At 38.0% G+C, this 20,579-nt stretch overlaps 1 protein-coding gene across 1 annotated transcript in view; it reads right to left on the bottom strand.

Moving 5' to 3' along the window:
* ARPP21 (cAMP-regulated phosphoprotein, 21kDa) overlaps positions 1-20,579 on the bottom strand; it is a 203,078-nt gene that overhangs the window by 97,759 nt on the left and 84,740 nt on the right. The window contains exons 3-6 of the mRNA XM_009329989.1: positions 6,233-6,401; positions 4,326-4,528; positions 3,439-3,480; positions 2,468-2,557 (exon numbers count right to left, since the gene is read on the bottom strand). Of these exons, the coding sequence (XP_009328264.1) occupies positions 2,468-2,557; positions 3,439-3,480; positions 4,326-4,490 (297 nt within the window). The 5' untranslated portion in view covers positions 4,491-4,528; positions 6,233-6,401. The remainder of the gene's footprint in view (positions 1-2,467; positions 2,558-3,438; positions 3,481-4,325; positions 4,529-6,232; positions 6,402-20,579) is intronic.

The raw sequence follows: 20,579 nt of genomic DNA, 5'->3' as shown, positions 1-20,579 counted from the left end.
TGAGGTAAGGATACATAGAAAAACATTTGCTAACCTGCTCAGTTGCACTCAGAGGACTAACGTTAGGCCTGCTTTCTTTCACTTCAAATGGCAGTTCAATTTCTCATTTAGACAACAAACTTTGGATCAACCACTGCCAAAAGACCCCAAAGGGTAACTCTGATTCCCTGCACTGTCCGGAGCAAAGCGACTCTGCCGTTAGCTTTTCAAAACAGGAGAAAAATGTAACTGGCCATGCTGTTCCCAGGATATTAATCCTAACCTTCACAGTGGTTGTTAAAATGCACTCATGAAAATAAAAATGACAGACTTTACACATAAGCACACATATGAACATACAGTAAATACTGTCTTACATGTAACATAATACTTATATATTTGCACTAGAAGAAACACACAAAAGGGCTGCAGAGTCGTGAAAGCAAGCTACTGTATATTTTCTTAGATTTTTATTGATTTTTCTCAATAATAAAATACAATGTTAATAAATACATTGATACAAGGTAAGTATAGTGAACAACAAAATAAATGTTCAAATTGCAATAATACACTTCTTGGTCAACAGTATAACATTAAAGGCAACATTCCTTTTAAGTAAGGACATAGTGAACCATCAGGTAAGCGTTCACGATCAAGTAATACAGGTAAACAAGTTTTTTCCCTATACAGGAAAATGAAGGCAAGTATTCAAATATAAATACAAACATCAAGTCTGCAGTACAATCCATACTCAGTAGTTCTGGCAATGTACTGTACATTCGCTGGTAATTAATTCCCTGTGCTTTGTAAACCATAAGATAAAATAATAATTAAAAAAAAAAAATCCAAACCGAAAATAAGCTTTTTCTTCTCTAAAGTGAAAGCAAAGCAATTCGGTTGGCACAAAACTTCATCTTTCAGCCAGTCCAAGGAGGAGCCTGCAGGTCCAGCTTTCCATGGCAAAGCTGAGCCGCATTCATTAGTAAAAGGTCAGCAACAGCAGAAGTGCAATTCCTACACCAAGCCAATTGTGTCTTTAGGAAATGGATGCTGGGGTACAGGGAGATATTTTGTCTCCCACAAATGTTTCGATATGGTCAAAGAAATCTTTGCCGCAGCTGGCCAAAGTCAGATAAGACCAGAGGCTGTGTGTAACAGGAACCTCTCCTCTGCCTGGTGTCAGGGTGCAATCCGGACAGAGATTTTACCTCAAAACCTGCCAGTCTCTCTGACGTTTAATACAGGTCCTGTGCAGTACATTATAAACTACCATGCGATGCTTAATACAATCTCTTTTATTATTCTCCTTTTCATTCTCCATTAAACAATAGAAAATACAAATGAAAGCAGAACAAAAGCCACGCATTTTGAGTAACGCAAGTTAAGCAGAAAGCGCGTACCTACAACAGAACAACTGATAAAATAACCTGCCCATCTACTGCATAACCATCATTGTAGAGCAGTAGAACATGTAGACATCCCCCTGCTAAACAACCTGGGTTTTGGTCTTTCAAAAAAAAAAAAATTAAAAAAAAATAGAAAAACCTCTCCATACTTATGAGCTAAGAGGAGAGCTGGATTTGTTTCTTTTCAAGTCAGTAGAGGAAACTGTGAGAAAGTACACTTAAATGTGACTTTTTGTGATAAGCTCACAAGAAGTCACTTGCTCAAGCTCTCTCAATGGCTGATCTCATTTGCATATAAACATCTCATAAATTATAGGCAGTGCTCATGATATTTTGGTTTTGGTTTTTTTTAAGCCTTGCTCTTACCAGGCAAGCAAAGAAGAGTATTTGAGGTTTTTACTTTTGCTTTTTGGGGTATTTTTTGGAATTAGTCTACAAAGACTGCCACCAGTGTTATTGTCCAAGATGAGGGGTGCAGGGGACAGAACTCTACCAGCTGCTGGGAATACAACACTACCAGTACAGATAAACTCAAATACACGCTTTTCGATACCGGAAAATCTACACCAAGAGTTTAAAAAATGAATGCCACTCAGTAGGAGGCATCCTTGGCTCTACCAAGGTATTTTAGAGAGCAAAGAACCTGTGAATTTTATGTGAAGGGGGACACTGATATGAACTGGAGTCTCAGAGGAACCAGAAACCAGAGCATATATTCATAACTGTATCTGGTGCAGCCTCGAAAGAGATAGCCTTAGAGAAAAGAACATATTAATATTCTTTTTGATTGTTACTATTTTTTTTTTTATTTTAAAATCTGAATTCTTTTGAATTCTTTTCCATTTGCTGAAATTTTCAGGGGGTCTGGAAAAAAAAGCAAACAACACCCTGTGATATAGTATAAAACTAGTATTTCAAAATAAAGTTCACGCTAAACCAGATAACTTCATAAAAACGTGTTCATTGTTGGATGAAATTTTTCCCCCAAGAAAGACATTGTTAAATGCCCAATTAAGTAACATAATCATGCAACTGAACATGGAGGTCAACCATGCAGCTAACAGAAATGATTGCAAGTGTACCTGATTATCATGAATATTTTCTGCTCCCGGGCGAGGAGATGACTCTTCACACACGGCAAGACTCCGGACAAGTTTTCCTTTAGCTCCTGACTGAATGAGAGAGAGAGAAAACAAAACAGAGAACACTACTACTGACCTCAAAGTCACATAAGCTGCACACACCAGCTGTCCCTAAATATCCCAAGTAAGTACTACCCACCCAGCAAAATTGTATCTGCCTTTGATGCGAACAGAAAAGGATTCTAAGCAATGAGCCATTTGCCATATAGGAGGTGGTAGGTTTCTTTTTGCTTTTTATCATTTCTGCTACAGTTCACCCCCTTCCACCAAAAATCGTTAACAGAAAAGAATAGATAATCCAATACTGAAGGTAATTTAACATAAAGTTAAGCTCAAAGGTTCCTTCTTCCATTTGGTTTTGGGGGTTTTTGTTTGTTTGTTTTGGTCCTGTCCCCCCCCTCTTCTTCTAGTAGTATTATATCCAAGGAACACGGACAATAAAGTGTGCAAGTTTTATGGATCTGCACTTGGAAAATTAAAAGAAGGTTTTGGAGGGGTTTTTTTGTTCCTAGAAGCTCCTTTTTCCCCCTCCTTAGGGAGCTAGTCAGTCTCTGCTTCTTTATGTCAAGATTAGTCCATTAAAATAAAATTCAGACAAAAACGTTAATTACTAAAGCAAAAGGAACAAGCTTTTTCCTTGCCCAGTGGCGCACACAAGCACACAGGCTGACTAACACAAGCACACAGCATAAAAGTATGATGGATAAAGGGGAGCCTGACACATTTTATCTAGAGGAAGTCCTCTGCCTTCTGCAACAAGATTATGGGGTGGGGAACAAACCAACCACAAACAAAAAAAACCAACCACCACACAAGTGATGAAAGGCCATCATTCCAATTGCAGACAGACATTTGATTGAAATTCTTTATCCTACCATGGCATGCAATTCCAAACAGAGATGGACCCTTACCTTGGATCTCTTTTTCTGCTGGTTCTGATTTGCCCCTCGTTTCTGGGTATAGCAAAAAAGAGCAGGAGTTATCACTTCAGTGGAAAATGTGCATGACAACAGCATTACCAATAAATAGAGACTAAATCATTCCTAAATGATATTTTCATCAGTTGCTGACTGCAAAAACAACTTCCCCAAACCCAGTCTGGAGAGCAGGGAAAACCAAGAATCATCTCTGCTCACTTTATTCATTTTAAGAACAGGTATAAATAACAAAAACACACTGCACAGTGTTCCGTAAATTTTGCATGTAATAAAAATGTAAGAAAAGGCATACTTAAGTAAATGCTCCCCCTCTCCAAATTCCTCTTAAATTGTAGTATCCCCCTTTATATTTATATTCAATTGAGCAAAAAGGATTAAAACCCCCTCATCCAATAAAGTCTTCTTATCAAATTACCTTCTTAGGCTTTGCATAACAACTTTTTGTTGGCAGTAACACCTACAAACCAAACCACACATTAAGTAATTATTCATTAGTATTACCTGTAAATTCATGAGATCAAGGTAGTTTTCTAAATCCCCAAAGAGGGAAAACAGTCAAATATTTCACCAAGCTTTAACACAGACGTCTAGGAATTAACTTCTCAGAAAAATTAATAACATGGACAGCAGCCTAAAGAGCTTGAAAGGTATAACAAATAACAGCATTTATTTTTTAGTAAGATAAAAGGACCCAAAATAAATAAATAAATAAATAGAGAGAGAGAGAGAGAGAGAGAAACAGTCTCAAAATTATGAGAGAAAAAATAGGGGAAGCATAGGCAATGAAAGAGATCATAGAAATGGAAAGGCAATGGTAACACACTGATATTTAACACGCCCATTCACTATTCCTATCTTACCTGCAGCTCTGTCTTGGCATCGCTCAGCTTCTCCTCCTTCTCCTCTACTTCCGAGCTTTCAGATTTAAGGATACAGTTGTCCGGGTTCACTTCTGAGATGGCAGTCTCCTGCTCTTTCACAGCTTCCTCTGCTGTCTCCTGGTTCAATTTACCTTGCTCAGACATTCTTCCAGACAGAAATTAAAATAACAAGATTTGGTGACCTGAAAGGTCAAGATATCACGACACAAACACACACACAAAAAAACACTGGGGGTGAATATACTTTTTTTTTTCCCCCCCTTAATTCCCAAGTAAGTAATTTCATTTCCTTTGACAAACAAACCAAAATAATGCAGCTCAGGAGTGGAAAGCTACGTATGTCCCAGCTGAAGAGATGTACTGAATCGACAATATTGGCTAACAGCAGAATTGCGTCAGGTTAAACAAGCAGAGCTCCGATCTAAATGGTCTTGGTGGAGAGCAGATTTAAGGTAAGGTGCTGCGACTCCCCAGCCCTGTCTCTCCCAGCCCAGCCCCAGGAGTGCAGAGGTGCAGGCAGGGACGGTGAGGGACTCTCCACTACAGAGCTCAGCGGCACCATGCAGGAAGGACCCATTCAGATTTCCAGGTCTCTGGCATCTCGGTGCTCCCCTCCTCTAGATTTTTTTTTTTTTTAAATAAAAAAGAATAACCAAAACAAACAGAAATAAAAACCAAGCATGAGCAACAACACTGTTTTTAGCACTCAACCATGTTTTTTGTACATAGCAGAAGCCCATGGTGCTCACTACCAGTTTAAAAAAGATACATATATATTTGAAGAAGTAATAATTTAATATAAATATGAAATCTAGATTTGGCAATAAAGCTCTCAGGGTCAACGTTTTCAGGCATCAAACTGACAGCTCCATTATTAAAATCCTAAGCCTCTTCCCAAACCTCATGCCACTCCAGCACTATGAAAATCCTACAGGAAGCCCTTGGCAGGTATTTCTAATGAAGATATCTTAACCAAACCGCATTTACTCTCAGCTCACAATGGGTTGTTGTACAGAAGCTTTAAAGGCTTTTCAAAGTTAAAGCCTATTATTATTTTCTCTCACTTTTTCTCTCTCTCCCCCCCCCAGCTCCCTTTTGAAGCCTCCCCCACTGATCAATTGTCAAATGAGACTCATGAATAATTTAACTTTTCTTTCCCCATCCATTTGGCTTAAGGAGTATCTTCAGGAAAAACAACTGCAGTTGAGAAAAGCGAGTTATTTCAGAAAGGGTCTTTTGCAATACCTTGCCACTTCTCAACAATGAAACAGTGGCTATTAAGCAAAACCACACTTTGCCACGTTTCTTTTTACAGCTTGTAATTTACATTTAACAGATCTGATATCACTTACCTTCATTTTTTTAAGCTATGTTTTAAGTGAAAAAAATAAGACCTACTGAGTTTTAAAAACTTACTTCTTCCAATTTTTGCTTTTGCTTTAACGCTGTAAGCAAATAAAATAATAAAACCTTTCCTACATAATCTTCCTATTTGAGAAGGATTGTGGATTTCACAAGAAATGAAGCTACACAGCTCATAAATAAACCGACTGGAATATGAAGCTCACAGTAAGCCAATTCAAGGTTTGGGTTGTTCTCCTTCCTCCCATCGCCCTCCCCAGGAAGTCCCATGGTATTGACTATTCTGCAGTTACAACTGAAACTTGAAGCGCTTTGCTAAAAATTCAAAACACGACGAATGGCAAGACCTGAAACTGGTCTGTTAAACAACCCTTAATTTGTTAAGGACTTACATCAAGAAATGCACACACATGCACAAGTTCTTCACGGGCGTATTACCCCCGCAGCTCACCTACATGCTTACACAGTGTTCACAAAAACAATTACGCTCATAGTTTATCAGCTGCACCAAGGCAGCCATTTACCTGAAAAACTGCTATAATTCCCACTGTCCTTCTAGCGTCTTCTCTTGCTCTTCGCTGGTTAAGTCCACACAAATGATCAATGACAACGTGAGTCCCATGTCCCCATTAACAGTTCAGAGTGCCAATCTCCATGCTGGTCCTTCAGAGAATTTGACGGATCATAGTCAACCTGGAAAAAGACGAAAAGTAAATAATAACAGCAGTAATGATCATGGTACAGGTTAGGGATGCAATAGATAGGACCAGATTTCTAACACTAATGACCAGCTTCAAGCAAATCACTTTCACAGCTTGATCCAGCTCCACCTGTCTGAAAACTGCCTGCTTCTTCTCTAATGAAGGCTAGAGCCGGCTGTTCAAGTCATAACAGCTCCTACGCAAGGAGCTAAAATTAACAATTGCATTATGCACTGAAGATTACTCACTTCAATTTTAACCTTTTTTAGTGAATTCCAGCACTTTTCATTAAAAAAAAGCATATATACATATTTATATATAAGCTCATCTGTTTGCTTCAACAGAAATCAATGAGGGTATGAGGAAAAAGGACTTGCCTGCTTTTTAACAATGGCTTCTGCTCCGATTAAAATTTCAAAAGTCAAACACTATTGAAAAAGAAGCTAGGTGGGTGCTTTTAGAAAGTGACCTCCTTTGCCAGGGTAGTGAATCGAGATGTTAATTTAATAAGCCAAACAAAAGTTGAAGTGATCAAGAATGGGAGGAGGAGAAGGAAGAAATCCTATTCCCCGAACAACAGCCACCAGAAAAAACTTTCTTTGGAGGCACTGTGTGAGGAGGAAAAAGGAGATCTTCAGGTTACGGTTTGGAAAATAAACCTGAAGAAAAGAGTTGCCTCAGCAATGTGATTTATACTGTTCATCAGGATTGTGTTTGCCAGCTGAATAGCTGATCGGACAGAAAAGGAGCATTTTGAGATGAGTCGGACTGATTTACAAGCCATGGCCATGTGCCGAACTGTCTTGATACAACAGGCACCTCTTCTCAAGGCTCGCACATGAATCACGGTTGAAGCAATTAGTGCAAATACACAAAAACAGCAAATAAGAGGAAACACATATCATTCTACTTGAGGGAAGGAAAAAAAAAGCTGAAAATCACCTCACTCTAATATTAGACTCCTTGTTTCTGAGGCACATTTTAAATTGCACATGGTTGCAATTGCTGTACAGTATGTGGCAGCGCACTGGAACTCACCACGTTAAAAGAACTGAATTTCATGTGCCAGAAATGGAATTCAGCCTTCCACAAAAATCAAATCGTGCTCCCTCTGGGAGCTCAGGCGCACAGAGGAGACCAGCACGCAGTTCTATAAACTACCACCGCCAGCATGCAAATTTAAATACACACAAAAATATCTGTTTTCTTCAAACCACTTAATAATTTGTACAGAGTAATACAAAGTAAGTCTTCCCACTCGCTTTTTGGTATTTCTTGCAGGACATTTTCAGAAATTTTATCTCATTGACAAACATACTTGAAAGACTGCAATGGGAGTGGAGGAAAAATATGGAAAATTATGCCTAAGCACTCAAGCACATGCAAATGTATTTCATGAAGCCAATACTCAGCGAGAAAGGAGTGAATAAACCGCTGACTGAAAAACCTTCCCTCATAACCATTTTCCATTAACCCTTTCCCTCACACTACCGAAAGGCGGGGGGTGGGGTGTCAGCCAAAAACAACAACAAAAAAACAAACAAACAAAAAAAACCACACCAAGGAAATACAGTACATCACAGTTTTAACCGGAAAACAGCCAGCCAGGGGACAGACCGTTGCAATCAAAACCCTCCCAAACCCACTGAGAAAGAGGTATCTGTACTAAAATCAGGACACACAAAAATTATTTCAGGATTCTTCAGTGTTACCATGCATTGCGAATTAACTATTCATAAGACAAACAAACAGAGCAAAACAAGAACTAGACAACAAACCAACCAACCAAAGGGTATCATATCTAGCTACTGAAGAGATCTGCCAAGACTCCAATAAACAGCATTTCTGGTCTTGTGCCGCAGATGCTTAACATAATTCTTATCATGTTTTACCAAAGACATATTTCTTCATAAACTGAGTTCCCCATATTGTTACACTTAAAATCTCTCATGTCAACATCGTTTTTCATTGGCAATTTACAAGACAACCATAGAATCTTAAATTAAAACAACAAAAAAACCCATAAATTTCCCCAAGAAAACATAAGCAAGTGGAAAATAAGCTTACAGTGTGCAGCTACCATTTTTCAAACCCGCAATGACAATGTTTCTTAGGATGAGGGTTTTTTTAAATCCTTCATAATGATCCTCCGGAGGGGGGGGGAAGGCAGGAAAAACTGAGACATATAGCAGTCACAATCGAGCTCTTCACCTTCCCTCAATATAAATCTCCTCCTCCTCCTCCATTAGGCAATTTACAAGTGATGACTAATCATTTACATACTCCAATACGTAAAATACACTTCTGGTTGTTTGGGTGGGTTTTCAATGGGACTCAGGTTTCTATAAAATACTTCAGGGAGACTATAAATAGCAAAAAGGAAATCAGTCAGAAAATAGCCATTAAGAGTGAGACATTTTGATTGAAAAAGTACACCTCTCTTTCTCACGCGTTTCCAGGATATCTGGTTATTCAGTGATGAATGCACCTTTTACTATTGTCAGTCCTGCAGTGACAGCACTGCTATGGAAGAACATACTGGATTATTCTCTTTCTTGCACATTAACAGAAATGTCAGCGATGATTTGACTGTCAAAACCTTCAGTACCAAAGTGACGCAGAAGGCTGAACAAATGCACTTGTGTTTTTGATCCTCAGGTAGAAACCGCAAAGCTTGTTGCCAGGCAAAACCAACCTTCTTTATTTGCAAGTGAGCAAAACTTCATAGGGGTGTTGGGATCTTAGAAGCGATCTACAGGAGCTTGCGGCAAAATTTCAGCCTCTAATTCCTTAAAGCAACTTGAGTATTGCACACCGCAATGCAACAGAAAATACAGGTGCCCACCAAGCCATTTGTAGAACCACTTTAATGGAAATATAATCTGTTTGTACAGCATTTATAACCACCAGCTGATCAGCACATATTGTGGGATGGAAATGCTGTTTTTTTTCTTAGATTGCTTTCTTTATTAACAGGATTTTCACTTTAGAAGCTGAGGGTACTACTGAGCTTGAGCAGCTACTGCCAGAGCTCAAAGAGAAAGGGATTGAAGAAGGCACGTATGGTCACATACGTTCGTACAACACATACCACACAGATTCTAAGAAAAGTCTGTGGGAAGGAATACACTTAATTTAATGCAAGAGTTTAAAAAAATATACTCAGAAGAGCAGCTGTCAAAAAAGCACAGAACAATGAGCAAAGACATTAGAAAGTCCTCCTCAATGAACATCTGATAGCTGACCATCAACTGAAATTAAACAGACACACATCTGACAACCCTAAGAGCCCACCACAGGAGAGTAAGGCCTTTCTGTATTATGTATCAGGGAATGTTTTGATGGTCTCAAAGGTATCACGTACCAAAGGAGGAATTTTGAGATCCTTAAGCTCCCAGTATGTATCAACATGTCTGTCTCGGAGGAGATGATGAGCAGCCTTTAAGGCCAAACAGCATACTCTTAACCAAGAGCAGGCAGCAGCAGCAGGCAGGATTGAACCCTGTGAAATCCAAGGTTTTTTTCCCCAAATAAAGCTGTTAAGCACAGAGGTAAAAATCATTTGAGCCTGAACGGCTCCTGTTGCTGAAAGTTGGCAGATGTCGGTGGTACCTACACGTCAGGATCATTCTGATCCCATAGTCATTCTCCACTGGCATGAATGGCTCGCAGGTCCGAGCCCGTGAGCCGGAAGCAGAAATGTCAGTCAATTTCCACTATGCGGTATATACCTCATCCATACATATAAAGACAGCTTTGACTCATTATTGCTAACTCACTCGTCAGATTCCTGGAAACCACTGGAAATGGACTACGGCATTATCTTAAGATTATCAGTACACACAGCCCTCAATGTTGCCAAACTCTCGTGGCTTAAAGCATAAGCTTCCTGTTATTTGACATTTACTTAAAAATTCCAGTTCCTACCATCAAGCAAATCTATGCAAATCTCAGGTTTCACACTGAAAACAAATGCTTCAACCCTCTGTGGTGGCTTCAAAGAAAATCTTCAGGATATAAAACCTATTGTTCAAAAAAAAAAAAACAAACACCAAAACACAAAACCAAAAAAAACACACCACCACCACCCACAAACAAACAAAACCCAGCCCACCACAGAAAAAAACCAACCACCAACAACCCCACCACCAAACCCAAAAAAGTCAAGTAAAATAAATCCTGGAGTTTTAGTTTGAACACACTACTACTCAGTTGTCAGTGCTAGTCTTCAGGACCTGCGTCTTTAGACAGGTGGTATTATGTGCTCCTTCTCACCATTTTCCCACATTTCCCACAGAAATACACATATGCACTTGGAAGCCAAGTTTGCTTCTGCGTATTAGCATAGCAGGATAATAATCCATGGCAGCTCCCACACTAAAATGCTTTACTATGAAAAAAAATTTAAAAAATAAAAATTAAGGCTGCGAAATAAGTGGAATCCTACAAGTTCACAGGTTGTTAAATGACTGAAGACTAAACCCTAAAAAACAACAGCAAAAAAAATATTTTTAAAGGAAATGTTTGAAGCCTTATTTCCCACCTCCTCTTGTCTTCACTTTGTCCTCTCTCCATCATCACTACAAAACCAGATATAGTGATTGCCTACATTTTCTGCTCCTATGTGCCACAGACCTTTGCAGGTAAAAGGTTATTTAGACTCATTTACTGTTGGCATTTTAACAGAGACTGTCAGTTAGCAGATGCAATTTTTTTTTTCCCCAGGAATTGTAGGAACACGAGAATCTGTGTACAAGCAACAGCACAGAGGCCACTGACCCACCTTAAGCATGCCAGCAAACAACAATCAGTGGCAACAGTGGTCAAATTTTATGAAAATGGGATGGATTGAAATATATTGGATTGGATTTCAGATCCTATGAAACAACCAGTTGTCTTTTAAAAGAGACAACTAGATGACATGAGGAGCAGCATCCCAGCTGAAGCCTCTCTCTTGGAATAGTACTGGCTTTCCTCCCAACCTGCATGTGAAATCCAATATTTACAAATTACAGCAGGGATGAGAACAGTCCAATAACAAAACAAAACAAAAACCCACCAAACCAAAAAACCCAAAACCCAGAAACAAAGCAATTTTTTGTGGTTTACACCGGATTCCTTTTTTCAAAGAGATCCTCTTGTTCCTAACGGATTGCCACCAATATTTTCCACTTTAATCCCCCATCAGAAGACCTCATGTCAATGTCATCATCTTCAGCCAAGTAATAACGATGACGTTCCCTCTAGCTTGTTGTAGTTCTGCAAAGCTAGAAGCTTTACCCAGGACAATATAGATCGCCTAAAGGGAGAGCCTGTTTTGTTTTAATACTTAAAAAAAGGCTCAAAAAAATGCTTTTTTGTCTGTCACAATGACCATTTGAAGTCGTCCAGGATCAGCATGAAAAGGTATGAGGCTTTGAGTGATCTAGCTAATAAGTGTCAATCACACGTGTTTACTAGGAACAGAGTAACACCCAAACGTTTAAGAAGCTAATCAGATGTACAAAATCAGCACCCTTACAATGAGTTGTTTGCTTTAGCCCAGCCTTCAACACAGCCTTGCGTATTTCAAACACGCCAATTTGTATCTCATTCCCAGACATATACCCGACAAATTTCCCTAAAATCAAATCCATTAAACTCGCTGGTCTGACTGTTAGGTGGTGGAAAACAGCACAGCTCCTGTGACTCCAAACACAGAGACATAGTGGTTCCCAGCCATCCCTTCAACACACACAAATCTCCTTGCAATACACAAAAGTAATTTTCCTCAAATCCTGTAATGACGACAATAGCCAACACAGGCAAATACACAATTCAAAGGTAAAGGGGGACTGAAACCCATCTTCACAGATAATCAGGTCTGTTTCTCAGCTACCAAAGATAATGGTATCACAAAGTCCTCTTTAGAGATCAACAGCTTTATTTTAAGATTAGAGGAGGTCTAGGGAGGATGCTCTACTAATCTTACTGTAAGGACATTCAAGAACCTGTTCCAGGTGTCACTGCCTTGGCAGGTCACCTTCTTCATTACCCCACTGTATACATCAAATACTTTGTATATTTTTCTTCTTGTGCCAATAGCAGTTCTTTATTTTAAATAGCTTTCCCGATTTCTTGGTAGTTCTCTCTTCCTGTGGGAAATATTTGTAAACCTAACAGCAAATAACAAGACGATGTAAAGAAGCCAATTCCTTTTAATCGCCAGTTAAACAGGTATACACCATTTCCATTACTCTCTACATCTAGTCTAATTTTTATCAATTGACAGTCTGCTTCAACATTTCCTTACATCTCTCTCATGCTCTTCCTCCACCAGGACTGCACTTTGTGCGGACAGATGTTCCTCCACCCATTGATGCACAGTGGTGAATGCACTTAGAGGAGCTCTGTTTTCACAAACACTAGAACCAGTTTAAAAGACAGTGAATATCACATGGATATCCCAGAAGGAATACTATCATTTCAGTGTGAAACACTGATCAACAACACAGCATAAACGAGCCTGGGTTCCCCACAGAGAGGTCTCAGTAGTGCTGAAGGCAATCAGAGCTACTGCAGAGTCTGGGAGCTGTCATAGACTGAAGTGGTGGGACTACAGGTATCCAGCACAGTCTAGGTGAGAAAATTCAAGCCGTTTGTGGTACACTGTGATACGCTGTTATACATAATGAAATCTGAAATAATATATAGCTTACATTCATTTTAATTTGAACAATATATACATTTTAGTTTAATGCAGGAGTTCTTGAAACATTTTTTAAGTCAAGCTATCCCTACTCTTTCTTCCTTTGATGCCTTCTCTTTGACATTTCTATCCTCTCAGGTAACCACAGATTAAGTCCATTTTGCTTTATACACAGGAACTATAAGCTCAACTTAACCTATTTCTTCACTCAGCTCCTCCTAAAGCTTAAGGACTTTACTAGAAAACCTGAGCACCATGAGTCTGCATTTTGAGCATACATACCTTTGAAGAATTCAGTCTAAGCATACCACAGGTAATAAATGAGTGGCCAGCTAAGCCATCATGCCTCATTTGCTAATAACTAATTGTGCCAAACACAAACCAGTTGAGTTCAAGGAGGGTGGAAAAAAAAACAAACCAAAAAACCAAACCCTAAACAAAAGAAAGAAAACAATTTTGTACACTACTAACATAGTCTTTGCACAAAAAATTCTATGCAGCTTCTCCCAAAGCAAATTTTTTTTTTTTTTAAATACATAATACTCAGGACATGGATGGCCCATAACTTACGACCAATTGCTTTACACTTCTTCCAACATCACCAGTGGATGGAGGCATAATCAGAACGAAAATGCCGCAGGAATGGACCAAGTATCACCGAGTCTCACATATGCTTTTCCCGAATTTTTCTTCTTTCCCAATTTATATAATGGCCCCTATATTTCATCCTGCCATTTCTTGACAAATTAGGTGCATTTTCACTAGCGCTAACTTAATTGGCAAACCCTAAAAGAAAATAATTGCTAACAGTAAAGCAGCACTATGCTGATGAACCAGACCTGCGCTTAACCACTAGAATTGCCTTTGTGGACAAACACCGACTGCAAAACAGCAAAAAGCTTTCACATAAGAACTGAAAGAAAAAAGAAATAGATTATTTCCCTCCAAAAGTCTCTTTTGATTACCGCAATTAAGCGCAGTACCTATTCCTATTTGTCCCAATACCATTTTCTGAAACAAAACTAGGCTGCAGCTAAAGAAAAATTCTTCTTTCCAGAAAAAGAAAAAAAGCTATAAATCTATATAAGGTTCAAAAAAAACAACAACAAAAAACCCCCACACATCATGAGATATTTCCCCCTCATTTAACTTTGCTGCTCGGAAACTATGCAATTATACTCTCCATATTCAAAGACAATTGGTATCAAGCTTGTTTTAATGCAGAGTAGGTTTTCCAAGCTCTTATTCCAATCATTTTGCATAGTTATAGCTCAAGTCTGTTGCCAAAGGCAACAAAGGCTAGACCCTTTGTGAGTTCCCAATACAAGATTCTTTTATGATTTTATTATATTATTTTATTAATTTATCTTTATCAACATAGGAACACTCCTAAAATTTCTTCTTGATTGTGTTTAATCAGAAAATATATTGGAATACAAATGCTTAGTTGATGGCTTCTTTTGGATACTAATAGACTTAGGAGGGCAACTTCCAGAGAGAACAGTATACGTAGACAAAAATCTTATCAAGTAAGCTTATTTTTCTAGACACCACTATTCTATCTAAAATCTTGCAAGAGGTATAGACAAGATTTTGGCAATTTCCAATCAAATCTGGAGATGCCCCTTGTTTTTAACTTTGAATCTCCTGAGAATGACTACTTCTTCGTGTTAGATCCACGTCCCCGTGTTTTCTCATTGTTTGAAGCCCTTCTGAAGAAAAAGAAAATTAAGGCAGAGACGTTATCTTACTGTCCTAATAAGACAGAGAAATTATAAGCACATAATAGATATAAATATATAGGTATTTCTATAAAAATTGTACCTTTTATGTATTTAATTTATAGCTCTTTACATTTTAGTACATGCATATTTGTATTTTAGTTATGTAAATACATTAATCCCGTTTTGTTGGTCCCATTTTGGCTGGTCTCAGGCAATGCAGTTAAGTAGTAAGTACCACACATTAGAAAAAGAAGCCTTAAGCATGCTACGGATTGTATTCAATGCTCTGTATTGCCATGGTTTCAAAAGCAAAAAGAAAAATGCCGGCTGTAAATATACATTAGAAGTTAAAATGGCTCATGATTGAATGCATGTTATGAAACCATTACACATTTCTGTGCAATGCTCCAAGCACTTAAGTGCCAAATATCCTCAGCTGATGTTCACATGTAGAAATAACGAAGAAATCAACGTTTAGATCTTTTGTCAATTCCCTTGCCATCTCTAAAAATATTGTTAGAGATTCCCCCTCTATGTTAAAACCCATCTTAAGATATGTACTGATATACATCACATTTCCTCATGAGCAGCATCAGTACAATATACTAGACATTGCAATCGGTTCCTGAAGAAACAAAACAAAAAAATACAACTATAAAATACCAGTCAGGTATTTCATACTGTCACCCCAATGGCCGGTGAGAGGAAGAAATCCTCTTCAAAAGCACTTACAACAGCCAAGAGAGAAAAGGCAGAAAACTAGGTTTACAGAACCAGCAGTGCCAGTTCATAGACTTGCAGCTTTGGCTTCTGAAAATATCTTGCCAGAAACCCTGTGGTTTCTGCATTATGTTTGCCTCTTCCAGTGGGTAATTCCAGGCTCCATGTGACATTATGAACAAAAGAAAAGGTGGAAAAAAGTGTTTCAATATCTGTTTGTAGTTTTCAGGGAAGAAATTATGACATAGGTATGAGAGCGCGCTAAGCAGTTTTGTTAAAAGTGTAATTGGCCACTCCACAAACGCCCAGCCAGAAAGCTTCATGACACACAAACTGACAAAAGAGAGCAATGAATACACAGCAGAAATCAAATATTGAAGCCAATGTCTCCAAGGAATGTGTCCTATTAAATTTAAAGTAGAAAAATATATATATTTAATCAAAAAGGACATTGAAAAAACAATCAGAAAAAAGTGAGGGGTTTTTTGAGTACTTTAAATCTTGTTATACAGATTGAAGTCTCCACAAGTTCAAATATGATTTTAAGAAAACTTCTATAATACCCCAAATTGTGTTTACCTGCTGTGAAACAATCCGTCTTACTTGGCACTGGAAACCACTAACTACATCAACAATTTAAAAATACTGAGATTTAAATTACAGGAGAGCAGTGCAGGACCAAAGTTCCATCGTCTGTAATATATTCAATTTCCACTGCAGAATGGCCATATCATCACATTTTTTTCATTGCTTTGCTCAGTATCATACAGTAAACAAAATATGATTATAAAGCCCAATACTGAAATGGTAGAGGAGAATATATTTTATGAAATTTGAAGAAGAAAAATGGGAGTGGTAGGACTTAACTGACTATGACAAATTTATATATATCAAAGACAGCCCTATGCTACAGATTCTTTAAAGTAAAGATGCATTTCCAGGCTTGGGTCCCAGCCTGGGCCTTAAACAAGACTATTAAATGGGACCTCCATTTAACAGTCTTTGGAAAAACAAAAGGCTTTCATAAAAATTCAGGAAGGTACTTCTAAGATTTCAGAATTTAATGAGTACTTTGGAACTTCAGTTGCACTAAATTCTTTAACTAAAATTTCATATTGGCTGGTTATGAATATTTTAGTGGTATTCAACCATGTAATCCAGTGACTTCCCCCCCCCCCCCCAAAATCCACCAGTCCACCTGTGAATGAAGTATTTTTCACCTATTTAATCATATTTTGAGTCTAGGCTGACCTTCCCCTTGCAAGAACTGAAACCATCATTTTGTGTGAAATACAAAATCTGTTTGGTCAATACTTCTTAATATGTAATGCTATGCTATTTGAGCCTCAGGATTTACTTTGATACCCTCAAGATTTTCAAAGGCTGATGAAACATGACACAACTACAAGAAAGGGCAAGTCAATAACCACTCCTGTCACTGTAAGTCCAGTTCTGAGGAACTGCGATCCTTCTTGCAAATCACCCTTCCTAATAAAAAAGACCTTACCTTTGCATGTTTTATTGCAACAAGTCAAAGTGCAATGGCAAGAATTTATGCCTTTGTCTTTTCTCCTGACATTAAAAATTACCTGCCTGAGAACTTTCTGCAAAAGACAATAAAAGAAGTAAAACTAGCTTACTGTATGTTTTGCTTAATTTATGACACACTGTATAGCAAAACAAATCTTCTGATTGAATATTGATTAAAAACCTGTATCTACTGTACAATTTGAAACACTGAGAGGAGGGAAAGAAGAGAGAATTACAGTTTCATACGGAAGAATAAAGCAAAGGAACTATTCCACAAACGGTATTGTAAGTGCTACAGTATCTCAAAATCAAACAATTATGAAATTTGGTTTATAAGTATTCATTAAACCAAAACAAAAAAAACAAACCAACACAAAATTCCTAGTAAATACGCTCCATTCCAAAATGTGGTTAAAACACCCAGGGACTTGTTATATATAGGTGCTGACTATAAGCAAGCTTACAGATATTCTGAGTTTTAGCAGATGATACCAGCAGGAGCAAGTGTAAATCATCACACACTAGCAACTCTGCTGGAATATCACTGGACTTTCAATAATGCATGACTTTCAAACAAATCCGTATGTTTGAGTGAAATCTCTCACCCCATTATAGAAATGAAAAAATACCAGTCTAAAATACCAAAACTTTTCTTACCATAAGAAATTTCTCTTTGTGACTAAATGAGTAATCACCTGACAGTATAAAAGTTATGGTAATATCTTAAAACAAACTTAAGGGAGGACTTGAAAAAATAATTTTATAACAAAATATGTTTGAAATTAGCTTCAGCTGCCCTAGAGAGTTTACTTATTTTCCAAAATACTTCAATTAAAATAGCTGTATATCTGAGCAATGTTGTCCATCTTCTCCTTAAAATTCAGACTTCCAGAATGTCAGCTGGATTTCTTTTTGCTGTACAGGATTAACTGGGCTGAAGTTTTTTCCTGTTACTATTGCCTAGGTTTCTGTGTTGCATAGGTGATTTTTCACAACTCTTACAGATGAGCGTTGGCTTTTATATGCATGTACAATATATACAGAATAACCTAACAAGTTTCATTTTCTTCCCCTAAAAGTGCAACAGAAAAGACAGTTAATAAAACTGTTACATACCTCAAAAATAAAGTATCTAGCAGTAAGTTCAATGCTGTAATTTACTTTTAAGTAGGTCCATAGCTGTCATGAATCAGAAAACTTGTGGGCACAGTATAGGTTGTCCTCTAAATACCTAAGTAACTTATCTTTAGGAAATTTCCATAATTTAGGAAGGACCAAGAACAGGCCCACCAGCAACCCATGTAAATGCACCATGCAGTCCAATATATTAAAGGCTCAACTAAATACCACCAGGAAAGCTAAGTTCGTTTCAAGTTGAGAATTGTGCCAGAAAAGCCCTGATCCTTAGAAACTCCTGCATGCATGGAGATCTGAGTCCACCTCAAGCCTATGATCTCAGTAAGTGTTATAGCTAAGGGATACTTTTTGTGTCAGAGAACAACTAAATAGACAAAACCCCAAAGGACAGTAATATTTCTCACTTCTTTCTACCTCTCTTATGAATCTTGGTTCTCCGGAGGAGAGCTGTTGAGTTAGACAGCCAGCTCATGGAAAATACACATACAAGTTAGGACCTCCCTGCTAGTATATGATCATAAAAATATTTGGATTTATTAACAGTCAACCTCATCTTGACCTATAAGCAACAAGTCTTGCAGTTGTGGCTGTCAGAGCTACTGTCTCACAGTATATCTTCCAACAGCAATGCAAGGTTATCAGCAGCTGCAAAGATAACACCTGTGAAACCATGAAAAGCTGTAGCTGCTTTTCAAATATTTCAGAGTAAAGCCATGATTTTAAAGTCTAATTTGTCATTTTAGATAGAATTACAAAATGAAATGGATTGCATCCTGTTTGATGACGGAAATACTTTTTAATCTGTGTTTATCCAGCATCCTCCACATTTTGACAGGAGCTGCTTGGAGCTACGATAATACAGGAAACAAGTCCACCAGCCAAAATGAGATAAGAATGTGGTATGTATGTGTAGGGACAAAACCAAATCTCTTATTAAAACTGTAAAAGTCCTATCAGCGTTCTGTTAATCAACGTTAAACTGCAGTTGCTCAAAATGTAGGACAATACAGACTCTTAAACATTCATTAACCTCCAAGGAAAGTAGGACACCAAAATATCACAGACCCTTATGAAAACTCCAGCTTCTTATCATAATAAGACACAACTAAACAGGATTTCTGCACTTCAACTCCAATTACAGCAAATTAAACAAAATCATTGTAAATGCAATACCCTGCTGTTGATTACAAACTATCTTGCTGCTCCATACAAACCCCTCTTGATTTCAATCTGAGTCGTAAGAAGAGGATGATGGTAGAAAGCCTGAAGCACAACAGTAATGCTGACACTGAAAATGGAGCTATCTTCTTCAACTGAGCAGAAATAATCAGACCCTTGCCTGACCAGTTTCAGGTCAATCTTCCTGGCCCTGGAAGTTACATATGAAAGTCTTCATTTGGCTGACAGCTAAAATATTCAATCAGAACCAAATCAAAGAGGATAAAGGAAGGATGAGACTGGAAGCAGACTAAAAGGAGATGACGAAAGCACAGGAGTCCCACCACTGGACTAGCGAACAGAGCAAGGCTTGCTATGCTGCCATAGCAGCTTGGTGATGTTAGCTTCAGCAATCACTGTGAGTTTACGTCTGCCCAGCTCAGGGTTTTAGTAACCCCCTGACATCTACATGGTATAGCCTTGGCATGGGAACCATTAATTGTACAGCAGTACAAGAACCAAAGGCTGGCTAGATTGCAAAGTGGTATGGCACTTACCAGTCAGAAGAACAGAAATGTAATTTAAATATCCCTTTATGTGAGTCTGTAAGCCAAGAAAGTAATATTTCAACCTGTTTTTCTAAAAACATTTATCAGAGATCATTTGGAACTTACTGAGATGTAATGTGGCCGTAATGGAAGCTCACTGTTCTACACTTTTCATTTCACTGCATGCTGTTATTTATTTCTTCTTATACCAGTTTTCATTGCAAAAACATTAAATGAAGAAGGACTGGCTGCTATGCAGAGTTCACAGAGGTACTAAAATGGCATTCACGACCTGATTTTCATCACCAGTGGGCACAGAAAGAAATTTACACGCAAAAGGAAAAAATACATTAGTTACATTTCAAAAGAGATTTTAAAAACACAGAAGTCAAGATTTTCAAAGTGATAGCTCCCACATCATGCATAATGTGTTATAAGGAACATTCCGTATTGCTATATTCTATGTTTTATGTCTTAATACATATGTGCAATTTAGCCAAGTTATGATTGTTGTGGGAACCATAAGCAGCCACCCTGACAATTTCATTCTCAACTGCAATGTTGTACTAATGGAGTTTTGGTACTTAATCTCCTTGTTTGTTTCAAAAATGAGGGAGGAAAAGAAAGGAAAGGATAGAGAGAAATAGGGAGAGAAAAAGGAGGAG

The sequence above is a fragment of the Pygoscelis adeliae genome, unplaced genomic scaffold, assembly GCF_000699105.1.
Source record: "Pygoscelis adeliae isolate BGI_AS28 unplaced genomic scaffold, ASM69910v1 Scaffold368, whole genome shotgun sequence".
NCBI classification, from domain to species: Eukaryota; Metazoa; Chordata; class Aves; order Sphenisciformes; family Spheniscidae; genus Pygoscelis; species Pygoscelis adeliae.
This window is presented reverse-complemented; position numbering and strand designations above follow the sequence as displayed.